At 40.5% G+C, this 15,070-nt stretch overlaps 1 protein-coding gene across 6 annotated transcripts in view; it reads right to left on the reverse strand.

Moving 5' to 3' along the window:
* The window catches only part of CARMIL1 (capping protein regulator and myosin 1 linker 1), a 190,269-nt gene that overhangs the window by 23,776 nt on the left and 151,423 nt on the right, over nucleotides 1-15,070 (reverse strand). For 3 of the 6 annotated variants that reach the window (XM_038129660.1, XM_038129663.1, XM_038129659.1), the window contains one exon: nucleotides 3,538-3,555. The exons of the other annotated variants lie outside the window; for them this stretch is intronic. In XM_038129660.1, coding sequence (XP_037985588.1) covers nucleotides 3,538-3,555 — 18 coding nt within the window. The remainder of the gene's footprint in view (nucleotides 1-3,537; nucleotides 3,556-15,070) is intronic. 6 annotated transcript variants of the gene reach the window in all.

Genomic DNA, 15,070 nt, shown 5'->3' on the forward strand with positions numbered 1-15,070 from the left:
GATACAAAATACACTTCCTCAGTTCATTTGTTAGTGGAATGTTACTGGGAATCTATGCTTCTGAACATCACCACACAGCTCACTGAACTTCCCCGGGAAAATGAGCCTTGCAGAATACAGCCCTTCTTCAAAGAACAAAACCACCATGTCAGTGTTGGCAGTGTCTGTAGCAAACGCATGACTTCCCTCGACTTAAGACACATTGAGAAGAGGTGGAAAGTTCAGCATATGTTCAACACAGTTACTGAATTACTGGTATTAGCCTTCTGATCTTCACGTTGCCAAAAAAAGGAATATGTCGCCTTAAGAGCGCAAATACCCAGACTTAAGACTCAAGTTTGTTCTTTTTGGAAGAAAATTGTCTGTCTTGTCTTGTCTTGACTAAAGCCTTCTGAAAGTTTGCATAGTGAGAAAGACAGTTTTGCTACAGGAAATGGATGCACGAACAATTCCAAACCTCTTAAAATAGCTCAGCATTGTCAGACTTTTTGTTTGGAAGTCGAACTGCAGGTTTTCTCAAGAGTTAACTTAAAATCACTCAGGTTCTATAAAGATGGGCTCCTTTTGTGGTAGAGTTGTACATGCTGGCTTTAGTGATACCCATATATTTCTATCAACCTGCTAGTCTTGAAGCCTAGTGACTTCAAATTCTGGAGTATTAGTCAGCAAGCTGTTAAGGCTTGCCACTCATTAACAGAATTGTTAATAAAGTTTAGTAGTATCAATTTTATATCAGCCAGAAAAAACATAGTAGGCATTAACATTTCAGACAAATCATGAACTGTTTAAGGAAAACATTTGGTAGTTTTTATGTATGGAAGATTCAGTGCACAGACTCGCATGTGCTGAATTCATATTCCCAAAGTAGTCCCGAGGATCATTACGTCACTACTCACATGCGCAGGGTTATGACAGATTTTTTTTTTGTGATGGGACAGCTATTACCCATGTTCTCAAGACCAGAAAAGGACTTGAAGACTACAGAGTGGTCAGTGATAGCACTGCCTGGGCAATAAATAAATAAATGAATAAATAAATAGACCAGAGCTCTGGTTTTATTGACATGTACATTGCTGGGGAAAAAAAGATACCTTCAGCTGTTGCAGGTTTCCACTTCCACATTTGACAACCATCACATCAGTAAATAACACAATAGTTTCAAGATGAGCCAGGAAGTAGTTTGCCACCTGAGCAGACTCACTCTGACACTAATGAGCAGGCAAAGTGTTGCTGCATCAAAAGGCCAGACACTACTTTCAGAGTTACCAATAAACTAAATGCAATGGGTTGGATGGTGAGTGGCTGGAGAGGTGCTGAATTTTTTCATCCACAACTGCAGTGGACTGTGCAAGAGGTAGGCAGCTGGGCAGCCTCTGAACCGCACATCTCAACAGCTGTCCATCCATCCCCCAAACCTGAAACAACCAAAGCATTCACACCTCATGTAAGAAAGAGTTGAAGCAGCTCAGCATTTGGGGGACAGCAATCACAAGTCACTATCAGTAGTCCTGGTTTCATTTCCGGACATAGCCCATTTCTCTTGCGAAGGTATTTTGGTCTGTTTCCCGATTTTTTGGGGTGGTGCGACTGGAAGATACATAGCAACTCCTGTGCTAAAGAAGACCAGAAGGGAGGACAGAAAACACGGCTGATGGAAGAGCTCTGGTCACTCAGCAGCTGCACAGCCATGGGCAGTGTTCTGAGTGCATGAACACAGACAAGCTGAGAGCTGCCTTGGCCCAGGGCACCAATGCAAAACAGCACAGGGCAAGTTTTGAGGTTCCTGTCCAAGGACTGGAATGCTCCAAATATTACTCCAACAGTCAGGAACAGAATGATGTCATTTTCCTTCCCAGACAAGAAAATGCCCCCAGATGACCCTGCAAAGCTTGTGCTGATGCCCATAAACCAGTCTCTGCTGTAACTTACTGTCAGCTTGGCATGATCCATCAGCAGCTTGGTTGCTGGGGATAAAGGCAGAGGGATAGAGATGCTTCCCATTTGCTTTAACAGCATGAATAACAGCTCCACATACACTTTTATTTGAAAACCTTCTGTTTTCTAGCCTGTTTAGGAAGTGCACAGATGAAAGGCTTCTTGCCAAGTGAACTTTCTAGACCACATGCAGAGCAAAATGGGTCAAAGCATTAATTTAAATAGGCCAGTGTGCTCTTTTACAAAATATTAGGCTTAATCTCTGCTTAACATCTCAGCCACCACACAGTCTGCTACAGCAGCAGTGCACATGTCATTGCTAGAGGAGATATCTGAACTCCCCAGCCCGACTCCCATTTCCTATATTTCATGGAAGCAGTTCAGCTTTGGTAAAAGCACATCTTCTGCCTTCTCACCACCTCTGGCCCCACAAGCACAATGTGGCTCTCTGGCCTTATGCTTCCCTTGTGGCCTTTCCACAGGAACGGCTGTTAGTATCACCTCTCATACACAACCTCCAAAGACTTTCCATTCTAGCACATCACCTCCTGAATTCTTGTTTTGCCTACTTTTCCATGAGCACATTGTAGGCTGCTTGGCAGAACAGACAGAAATATTAACTGCATCTCTGGAATATGAGAGGACCTCTTGGAAGTCTGCATGCACCTATGCCACTGAGATCTCAGGAGATGGCTCCATGAATGTACGCTTCTGCAGTAGATGTGAGCTAGCAAATCTCTACCACACTTCCAAATAAGGGCTTATTTACACACACTGTCATGTGTCCTTGCTAACTTTAAGCTCCCAGGATCTCTTCCCATGATCACTTTTCCATATTCTTCCCTTCTGACTGCCTTCCTCACAAAACTGTCTGAGCTCTCTGGAGTTTTCTGAAATTGTATTACCAGCTGTGGAAGAACACAAGTCCCTTGGGAATTAAAAACAACAACTGAAATTGTTCTGTTTTGAATGCTAGAAAACAATTTACTTTCAGAAACAGGATCTCAGATATTCTCTTTGTTTATACATATGATTGAAATTATTCTCAATGCTGAGGGATATGCTTATTTCCATGTTTTTCTCCTCCTACTTCAAAGTAATTTATATTTAATCCTATTAGATACGGAGATGCTCTGTGACCCTCCTGTCACTTCCCTTTCAGAAGATTTCAAACAAACTAATGAACAACTTGCTTCTCCCTCTCAAAATTTGTCTCTCCAACCAGACTCCCTTCAACATATGGGTTTTCAGCTTTGAGAACATGTTAAGGACTGTTCCTTCATTAAGCTGTATGATGCTTGAATAAAAAACCAACTCAACAGATTTTCCTTCTCAGCAGCAATATTTGTGCTTTATACCTCCAACATCAGCACTCTGTTTTGGTTTGGTCTTAAAACCAAGGGATCCCTTAAATTCACATGCCACATTAGCTGAACCTTTTTGTAAATCCAACTCATTCCTGAATCACTGCCTATTTCATTTGTAGGTGCAGATGGATGGCACTACAGTCTCCCAGGAGACTCTCAAGGCAGTACAGAGGCAAATGGAGCACAAAAACATAAACAAGTAGGCCAGAAACAGCAGAGCTAAAAAAATACTTACACTTGTACAGCAGAGAGTCTCCATGCAGCAAAAAAGAAAGAAAAAAGAATATGAATGGGGAAGACAAAGCAATAGCAGTTCTCAGGAAAGGAGGCAAAACCAGGAATCACCAAAATAAAGAAAACTAAAGCCAAAACACTTGGAAGTCTTAGCAGGAAAGGTGACATGCAAGAATGAGGTAAAAATCCCTTATAATTGGAAGTGCTATACAAATTTGTATTTCCAGAGGATAACCAGAGAAATATGTGCTCTCTTGTTTGATCTACATTGGGACAAATTAAGGTTTTCTGACATTTGTTTCCAATATAAGGCACTCTCCAGTGGTGCCAACCTGCCACCTGCTGTCCCAATATACTGTGTTTTTTCATTTTGCTGGCACCATTAGTGAGAAAAAAAATGTAATTCTTCTACTTCCTAGTCTGAAAGAAGATTCTGAAATTAAAATTGCCAGTTTGCTGTGGTGTGCAAGCAAGCAAGGAAAATAAAACAAAGCTTCTCTTGAACGAATGAAAAAGGATGGAAGTCTGTTCTCCTGAGGTTTAAATAAATCTAAACTAAAGGCAACAGTATTTCTCCTTCCCATAAGGAGGTTTAGAGGCACAGACTTTCAAGCACTTTTGGCACATGAGAAAGATGCTGTTTCATGACTGAAGCAAAACCTTTTCTCTTCCCTTCAAAAATCATAAGCAAGAAAAGGAAGCAGCACAGCCATCACAGGAAATGAAGCGATCCCAAATGCCATATCCCATCTCTTCTATGGCTCAAGACCAACCATGTTCCTCCCGAATTTAGGGTTAGAAAAAACAATTATTAGAAATGTGCTTTTGTTTTCAAGTTGTATGTGAACTGCTGCTATTACAACACTGTAGGTGTTAGCAGAATGTGGCAGGAGTAGTCTGGATAAAGCAGCATGTCAAAGAAGTGCTGCATGTTCTTGCACCCAGCTCCTCTCCTTTATTTTCCTGCTGTCCTCAGGATCAGTTGTTTATTTGTTGGAGTTTTGCCTCAGGGTTTTGGTTTGGTTTTTTTTTTGTCTTTATTTTCTTTTACCCTCAGAAACTTTGGCTTTATGCAAAAATTCACAGCTAGCAGTGATTCAGGCAAACCACCTTATTACTACTCTCCATGCACACATACACTCTGACTCAATTTCACTGTCAGAATCTATGTTCTCCCTTCTCTTGCCCATCTTCTACACTACCAATCACTACGGCTGCTCTGAGATTGCTGGAGAGACTGCAGAATCCATTGACAAACATCTCTTAACAAACAAACAATCTCAACAAAAAGTGCTCCTGCACGCTTCAAAAAATAAATCTGCAACACTGATTCTCTTTCAGACTGCATTCATGGCAGTAGTCTAGCATTTTCTGTGTATTTAATGCATAGGCAGGAAAGTTATTTGTATTATATATGCAACTGGAAATGTGATTAGGACCAAAGTGCAAAGTAACAACATAAATGGAAGCAATCCCAGGATTTGAGGGAGTTTACAGTCTATGGTCCTGATCCAACAAGGGCTTATGGAAACTCCTACCTTCCACACTTCAGTGATCTCCCAACTACTGAGGCACTTAAAAGGGGCTAAACACCTTGTTGGGGGGGAGTGAGGAGGGAGAAAGAGGCGCACAGCAGGCAACAGGTTAGACTAGGAAGCACCATGAAGCAAAGCAAAGACCAAGCGACTTGCCTGAAGCCACCAAGGAATCTGGCTGCTCTGCAGGGAAACTAATGCCATTCTTCAGACCCCTGAAGCCTCTCAATCTTTCCCCCCTTTGTTTGCTCTCAGCATAATTGCAATATGAAGTGGTCTGCCTCACAGTGTACATGGACCATCCCTGAAGATGAAATACCACCCACAACCAAAAATCCCAAGAAAATTAAACCCAAACAAAACCAGAAACTGCATCAGGGAGTTCTAACAATGTGCCAATGAGGTTTGAGATATCATAAAAATATTTCAAAGGAATTTTTCAGAACATATTTATCCAGTGCTATACCATTTTAGCTGTATGCATTTCGTGGGGTACAACTTTTTAAGAAAGTGGTATAAGAAAACAAGGCATTTTATGACAAGTCCTGTTGTTTTCTTTTACTGTAAGGAATTCTGATCCGTAAAGCTGCCATGAAACGAGTTTAGTCAATCAATGTTTCCCATGCTTCCTTTAGTCTATTCACTACCTCTGACAACGTCACACATATGTTTTCTGATTAAAAAACAAAAAAAAAGACAAAAATTTCTTAACAAAGCAGAGCAGCAAATTGACCAGTTCCGAGTTTTGCACATGACATCTTTGCACATGCAGGTGTCTCACCATCTGCATAGAAAACCTTAGGAACTAGAAAGTTGCTATTGCTTCCTTCAACCACAAAAGTTTTTAGGACGTGATTTCCAGCGTGAAATCCCCCATGTGACTTCCAAAAACCAGTGATGCACTTCCCACTAGCAGTGACAGTAACCTGAGCCACTGTCCTTATAATCTGCCCCTTGAGTACCATTGTCCTTGGAAAGTTAAATGCAATGGTAAAATATGTGACACCCAATGGACTATTTTTCAGTAGACAGGAGAGCAAAGCCCCTCACAGTCCTGAATGTAGGAGCTATGCTTTTTCATATCAGCATATCAGTCCTTACCTTAATATTTCAGAGTTCTGTACTCTATATGGAAATATGATTGATAGATAGACAGACAGAGTAAATAGTGTAAATAAATATGGCATACAAATAATCTATATGTGAGTTTCAGGAGTACGTTTACTTGTCTTCCCTCCCAGAAGAGCTGAATTTCTAGAGAAGGAGCTATGGGTTCAGTATTAATTCAATTAGTCTCATATAAACCACCCTGACCTTTAGAACTACTTTGTACAGAAATATTTTCTGAAAGAAAAGGAGTAGCACTGCAGTAAGATAAGCTCAGTAGATTTGCCCTTGGGCTTGTTATATTTTACTAGCCAAGAAACTTCTGCTTTTCTGCTTGCTGAGATGAGGCACACGTACTCTGATATTTCATCAAGTATTTCAGTATTTTCTTTTAATTAATAATTCTGCACTTGCATCTTTTGAGTAACGTAAAATTCCTGCTAATAAACATTCCTGCATAAAAAAACCAACCAAAGCTTTCACTATGAAGAGTGAAAAATCATACACACAAATTAAACTGGGTGGTTCCTAAAATTACTAAACCAAATGTTTAATTCCATGTTCTGAATTAGTATCCCGCAAGGAATTCATGCCTGCAACTACCACCTGCAAAATAATAACCAATTCTCCATAGCATCAGTTTTGCTTTCTATTTGCTCGTAAACAGGTTAACATCTTCTTCAGTACCTGGGCTTCAAGATGATCCAAGAGGATGGTTCCAACTACATTACTTTTGCTTCTATAGTTATTTTAGTTAAAAACTAAGTGCAGAACAGAGAGCTGCAGCGGGTCAGCTAGCACAAACTGTATCTTCAAGTTACCACAACCTGCTTGCTTGTAATTGTTCATTACCTTCAGCTGGCAAAAGCTGACACAAAAATTACTTTGTTCATGACCTAATCTTCCATACAGTAAGAATAAAAAGCTCTCAAACTTGGCAAACATGCATGGGTGGACAGCTATTCAAGATAGCCTTAGGCAGTCCTTTAACAGCTACCATATCTATCAGATGCCCCTGGGCAAGAACATCATTAAAGCAGCTCAGAGGCAGTGTACTCCTGAATGGGTGTTCAAACCAGGAAGAACAGGGCTTAGGGCGACTTCATCTAGCCAAGGGTGCTCCTGCCCATGGCAGGAATTTGGAACTAGTGAATCTTTAAAAGTCTCTTCCAACCTAAACCATTTGATGATTTTCATAAAGGAACTGTTGTACCTGTCTGCCCTAGAGCTTCCAGCACTGAGAACCAGCACAACTTCTGCATCTCTCCTTCTGTCCAACAACCCGAAGTGAACAGCTACCAAAAGGATAAGCAGTCATCCAGACAAAAAACAACCAGTCATCTTTCCACCGTTGTCAGACCCTGTGTGGGCAGATGATGCATTGCTTGTGGTGGCATTTGATGGGGGAAATGCTACAGGGACCAGCATTATCACAGTGAGTTTGCCCTGGAGGGGCAAGTGGACTCTATGCTCAGAATTATGACAGGAAGTTTTACTCTTGAAAACCCAGGCACACTTGAGCTGTGGTTATTTTCTCACAGAAAATATTGCTTTAGACATCTCTCCAGCATGCACAATAAATCTTTATACCCCTCAGACACTTCAAAATATACTTATGAACTAAAACATTAAAAAAACCTCTCAACTTTCTGAATTTTAAGTCCTGCCTATACTTTATCAAGTTATCTTCCTATTGAAAACAGGAAATATCTTGACAGGCAACTAGTGAATATTCTAAGATCCTGCATGAGAAATTGAAATACTTGAGTAGAGTATTTGAGTTTTTTCTATAAAACAAACTGATAGAAAATGTCAATCATTATTTACCCAAGAGAGGATGGCAAAACTCAAAAGCTGACCTATGCAATGATGACACTATCACACATGATTTAAATAATGCTGCTTGGTCAGATAGTCATGGGGCAGCACATGAGCCTAGGAGGGACAGAAACACAATTAAAGGATTGGAAGATGCCTAACCTGCAAAGCAGGGCTGCTCACCACAAGTACGGAATTGAGTGCTGATTGTATAGACACAAACTTTCCAGGAGTATCAAATACCATGGTATTGGAAATGACTCATAGTTAAATTGTACCAGATAAAATGAGGTTCTGATCAGCTTTGAGTGAAACCAACCTGACTTTTCTATCACTTTGTTGTCTCATTTTTTTCTTTTAGATTTCTTTAATATCTGCATACTTGAAGATTCTTTTACCTGTTTAAGTGCTTTTGGTTTCAGATTAGCATTCCAGTCCTGCCACTACTGACCTCAAAAATTCACACTAACTTGATCTAACATGAGATACAATCTCACTGCAGATATACATGTACCACTTTGTAATGAGGCTTTAGCTGACCTGAATAACATCCAAAGAAAGTATGTTTTCCTCTAAGTTCTCCTCTAGTCTAACAGAAAGATGTTTTGAGAGGAAGCCTGATAGATTTATCAACATGGCTGTGTGATGCAGTTGTCAATGATAGCAGTGATAAGACTTGATGACTTGGGAGCTGTCTTCTACCTTTTTGCTGTGTGTATGCTTATATATTAATTTATTTTGAAGTTCCTATTCTGGTAACCCAGCTCATCCTAACCTACTTTTCCTTGACAAAACATAGCAAAGCCTAATGGTACTGTGTAACTGCCTGTCCTAACACAGACTTTATCTCCCCTCCTCTTCCTGTGAGGAACTATTCTTTATCCCTGCAATATGAAGTATCAGTGTTGCAGAGCAAAACATGGCAAGCCTCATGTTCTTCTGGGTGAAGCAAGAACTGTGAAGCACTCTTAGGGAAACAGACTTATGCTTGTGCTATTTTCAGTAGGCTCTCCAGATTTCAGAGTAAACAAGATTTCCCCAGACAACACAGATTAAGTACCTCATGCCAAGTTGTTCATCTGAGATGCCAGAAGAATCAAAAAAAAGCAGCAGAAAGGACCACACAACCTATACAGAAAACTCCTCAGCCATTTGAGAAGGTCAGCTTGCCAGATGCTAATTGAATTGTGACACATCATGGCTGCAGAGATATGTGTGCTACAGAAATAGCATCATCACAGGTTATTCTCATGCTGCTTGCTGTTGTGCCTCTGCCAAAGGCTCCAGAGCAGAGATTTTGGCAAGAACTACTCCAAAGGAGCTGATCTACCAGGGAAGTAACAAGAAGATTGTTATAAGTAGAGGTTGTGGGAAGATGATTCTGTGTCTGTTTGTGCTGAACATCAGCTGACTCCATGGTTCTGCTGGCAAAAGGGATCCCATGAGTGCCCCCTGACCCAACCTGTGCAGAAGGGCTTTGCCCTCATAACCTGTTAACTCTACCTGAAGCAGGCAGATGAGTTCTTGGGTGATTCAGCTGTTGGCTGAATGGGCAAGCAAATGCAGGTGGGGACAGTCACCACTTCACCAAGTGGTGGCTGGGTGTCCATCAGCAGGCTGTCACAGCCTATGACCAGCTGGTGCCTGCTGAAATGCCTGTGCTGGCAGCCTGGGCATTCAAATTCTTGCCTGCAGAGTGGCAAATGGTTGGACTGAGCAGCCAGGAGTGGCACTACCCACAGACTGCACAGCTGCACATTCAAGATTTCTGTCCACCACAGACAAACTTCTTAGTAATAACTCCCTCTTAAAATCCCTGCAGGGAAGTTCAGCTCTCAAGACCAGTGTTTCAGTGAGTGGTTTGTTACTGAACTCTCCTCTCCATGTAATTTTTCATGACACGTGAACTAAACCAATAGAAACTCAGCATCAGTAAGAAATTACTGCCACAAAGGATGTAAGTGCCTTCTTGTTCCCAGCTGGGAACAAGTTAATTTTCTTCCTAGCATCTGGTACAGTGCTGTGTTTTAGATTTAGCATAAGAATAGTGTTGATAATGTGATGGTGCTTTTAAATGTTGCTGAGCAGTGCTTACACTAAATCAGGGACTTTTCAGCCTCTCATGCAGCCCTGCCAGCAAGGAGAGCGGGGGTGCACAAGAAGTTGTGAGGGGGCACAGCCAGGAGAACTGACTCCAGTTGACCAAAGGGACATTCCAGACCATATGGCATCATGCTCAGCTTATAAAGCTGCGGGTAATTGGCCAGGGGGCGTGCTCTACTAAACTGTTTTACTTCTCAAGCCATGAATTTTTTACTTTTTTTTCTGATTCTCTCACGTATCCTACTGCGGGGGGGTGAGTGTGATGTTCAGCTGCCTGCCAGATGAAATCACAACAACTACATGCCCTTCCTCTCCACCCCCAGCACAAATCTGTGTCTGCTAAGGCACCAGTATTACAGGAAGACAAGTGCCTGGTACAGGTGTCACCACCGAAACAGAATACCCAGCAGCTGCATTCCACAGTTCTTCCTATAACCTAGGCAGAAAGCAATCCCCAAATTTATACTACTTTTTTTTTTCTTAAGCATGAATGTAGTGCTGTTAAGCAGTTCATCACGTTCCTCATTTACTTCATATTGTGCGAATAATGAACCCTAGATTATGAGAAACAGCTTTGAACTCTAAGAAATCTCAGCTGCTTTAAGAAAAAAAACCACTATCTATAAATAATCCATCACCTCTTTCCATTTAGAGACCCAAAAAAAGACATTGAAAGCCAGGTTTCTTTTAGAGTGTTTCAGCTGGGAACATATAACCCCTCATAAGCCTGTACTCTGTAGTCTATACATGTATCAAGTATTGAATAAACATGGGTAAGGGCAGTGAGGATGCTGCAAAATTATATACAGAGGAAACCAGGAAAAGATAGGTAATGAATATTCACTACTAAAATTAATATATTCATAATTCTAACGAGGATAACACATAAATTGGAAATAAACAAGACATTCTGCAAAATGATCACACTGATTCCCTTTGTATGGCACTTTCTCAGACACAGCACTGCATGCGTAGGGAAAGGCTTAAGGATGACTCCGGCACTGTGCTTTGCTCCTCCTGGTGATATTTCCATAAACTGTCCTAGTTCAGGGTGAGTCAGAAATATGACTGGACTCCCACTGCAGTAGATTTGCTCATATGCCTGTGAGCCTTTTCAGAAGCCAAGAACACTCTCACATACCATAATGCCAGTTTCTAGCTTCCCACAGAGTGCTGTATTTACTGCACATCAAAGGCCCATTTCTGCTAATGCATACAAGAGAGAAACTCAAGTGTCACAATCAATTTAATCCAGCATTCATCCAGGCTGCTGCCTTTGCCCTCATCCCTGTCTGCTTGTTTCTGCCACTCAGGATTTGTTTTGTGGACTCAACCAGGGGACTAGTTGGTCTGTAAACTAACCTGGGAAAGAAATCCTCCATGAAAAGCTGAATTGTCAGTCAAATCAATTCCCACACCCAATTTGTTGTGAGGTTGTGGGCAGGAAAGTGCAAACTGTGTATGGGGGAAAGTGGAAATGCTCATTTGAGCAAAAAGGAGACTTTTCCTGGATAAAGTCTGTCACAGAGCTGGAGCTTTATTTATAGCACAGGAGAACGTATGGAGTCCAACAGAAAACTGGGTTTATTTGCAGTAGGTGTTCAGTCTTTCATCCAAAAAGCTGAGTCTGTGCTTGAGACAATTCTGTTGCAGGTAAATAGAGAGCAGCAAGAATCACATGTGGTAGTAAGTCAGGGCATACCAGAGAATCTGTGCTTTGGTTTTCCTTCCTACAGCATCAGTGCACATGTTCCTGAGTGTGCACCATGATCTCCTCCTTCTGCCAGTGAAAACAACTGAAGAGGTTTCTGTTGTTTTAATTCAAACTTGCTGCTGATGGGAAGGGGGGCAAGGGTTGGGGGTGGGTCAGGGGAGAAAAGCTTAGAGGTGGTGCTTTATGAGTTTGGGGTGGACTTTTTGTTGTTTTCATTTGTTTGTTTAATTGTTTGTTTCAATAATTTTATTCTTGGTGAGTGTAATTTTTTCCTTTTCTCTAAAAACACTGGGGTTCACTGAGGTTCACCTTGTCATTCAAAACACACAAGGTTGTAAGTTTTCACGTGAATATAGGACTCATCTGCTAAATCTTTGACAATGGCTAGCCAGGAAAAACATACACCAACAATCTACAAGTGCTCTGCTATTTCTGCAAATTTTCTTCTCTACTCTACAGGTGAAATCTATTGTTCAATAAAGAACTTTAATTTATTGCTAATGAAATTTTTTTAAAACTTCCCTCCATTGAAACCACAGAACAATTTCTGTGGTTAAAATTAGAAATAGATGAAAAATGGCTGGCACTCAATATTCATCACAAGCAGTCCTTTCCCATTAGCCACCTGCATTTTTTCAAACACAATTTACCATCCAAGTGTTTCAATCTTACACTGAAATGCTTTAGAGTTATAAGCAAACTTCTGTATTGCAACCTACAATTGCTTTACATGTTTCGAAAAACTTCCTCCCATACCTCTTCATAAAATATATAGCTTCTACTTTGCTCTAGAAACAATACTTATCCTGGCTGTATGCTTATTATTACCTACAGTAATAAAGTTATATTGCTGAAAGAGATATTTTAAAAATATGGGTATGTGGATTGTTAGTAAAAGAAAAGCTGTTTCTCTCAAAACATCTTTAAATAGTATCTCAACTCTATTGAACTCTATTTAGTACTCTAGAAGCCAAAATAACATTCAAATAGTTAAAAAAAAAACAACTTTAGAAAATAACTGTTGAACACAATCTAACAAAGATGCTCCACTATTTTCTGGTGGGGAATGAGCATTATTTAGTATTTCTTACTTCTGCAAAGTACCAATGCACACAGCAACTAGAAGCATTAAGCAAATTAAAATCAGATAGCACCTACCTACATGATCACACAAACCAAGACAAATAATATTCAGTCTCAGTAAAAAAAGGGTGCATTATTTAAAGGTAGTTTTAAAATACATGCGTGAATTCAATGGGTGTCACACTCATCATATACACACAGAAATATTTAGACAAATCATACTATTTTATGAACTTAATTTATGATTGAGTCTAAGCTCTGAAAAGCAGGCCATGGGTTTTCCTTTCATCTGAGAAGAGCAAGTCATTTTCTGCATAAAGATTTTTCTTTCCATCTTAGTTGCACGCAACTTTTACCTAATGACTCATTACCATCAATGCAGCTCTAATCAAATGTAGACAACTAAGACAGCTGTAGATTAGGGAAGCATCAATTTACTGTAGTGCAGCTCCGGGACAACAGAAACTCTTGGATGTGTAATGTTCCAGCAATCTCATCCTATGCTGGACCACTCAATTGCTCCCAGTGTTCTTCACAACTCATTTAACAGACTGGCAAATACTGGCATGACTGACAAGTCTTTCATATTCTAGGCTCTCAGGCTGCTGTTAAAGGCTGGATAAGAAACTTACCCTAAGCTGAAGATAATAGGTGTTAACTGCAGAGTTTGGTATTTAGGAAATCCTAAATCCCACAACAGAAAATACTAGAAATAAAACGTAAGAGTCTATTTTTCGGTAATGCATTTCGTGAGCCCGTTTATGATATTTCATTCTGTCTTTTCTCTATTGTTTATACAATCTAAATTTCTGTTCTGTCAGGGAAATCCTCCCAGCCACGGCCACTCTGCACTCTGCTTGAGAAGAGGTTGGCAGGCTCTGAAATAGTGCCTGTCTGTTCCCTCTATCACCAGCAATGGAGGTTTCAGATCCCTTTTGTCCAGTCCAAGTGTTCTAAACTTGTTTTGTATTCTGCTTTCAATCCACACAGAAAAACAAATAGCTCATAAACATATTATTACCAATACATCCACCTCACTCACAGTTATTTATATAGCTTCAGTGATATGCAATCTATCTACAATCATAGTCAAATGTGAATCCAGATCTAGTTTTACCCCACATTGTTGAAATTCAGCTTCAAGGGAAGCTGGTAAATAACAACATGAGTCTGTATGGTTTACCCCAGCCAAAACACTAACCATAAATAAGCTTGCTGAAGAAAACAAGGACAAAGAATTGATGAAGATAACAGGGGTTTCCAAAACAAATCCTGTTTTGCAAATGGGAAACAGCTTCCCCCAAATGGTGGTCCAAGCTCAGTGCCTCTCCTTCATGACCAAAATCACTTCTTCCCAAAACAACTTGACAGGCAGCTGGAACAAGGCTGGGCTTAGAATAGGTAAGTTTTCTCTGGCATCCCAGCAACACAATCAGCCTCATCCTACTTTCCAAATACTTTTGGCTATAGGAGATTAGGCTCCCAAACAAGCACAACACCAAGCTGCAATTCAAGGTTTCAGGTTTGAGCTTTGCCTAATACACAGCCAGGTGCATCTAAGCATAAAGGCTAAGATCTGCTTAAGGATTTCCAATGACCAAGCAAGGCACAGCCCTGGACTAATGTCGCTTTGGAAGTAATATCTAAATATCTAGTTCCCATTTAAGATTTAAAATAATCAAAATAAATTAGGTTCCCAATTATAGTTCATAAAACCACATGCTTCTCTTTCTAGTAAAATCTCTCAGCAACATATCTGTGTCCTGCACTGACCAGCTCATAAAGCATTCCTTGATGCCCCTTTCAGAGGGTTCCTTGTTTCCACACAAATACCTGTGTGACACTTAAAAGCTGCCACAAATAAGGTTATGTTTATCAAGAGAATACCTGAACTCTGTACGATTTTCCCATAGCTAAAATGAATCACTGAGAAAATGCTCTCTTTGACATTACTAACTCCACACAGAAGATGCATTCTAAAGTGCTTTTAGTCGCAAGAAACTCAGGGAACACTAGCTCAGTAAAAATCCCTGTATCACTCAGCCTTTTGGAGCTGTGTCATTGTGTCAATGTTAAAGTACAACAAGGCCAAGTGCTAAGTCCTGCACGTGGGTTGGGGCAATCCTAAGCACAAACACAGGCTGGGCAGAGATTGGACTGAGAGCAGCCCTGGG

This window comes from Motacilla alba, chromosome 2, assembly GCF_015832195.1.
Source record: "Motacilla alba alba isolate MOTALB_02 chromosome 2, Motacilla_alba_V1.0_pri, whole genome shotgun sequence".
Lineage (NCBI taxonomy): Eukaryota > Metazoa > Chordata > Aves > Passeriformes > Motacillidae > Motacilla > Motacilla alba.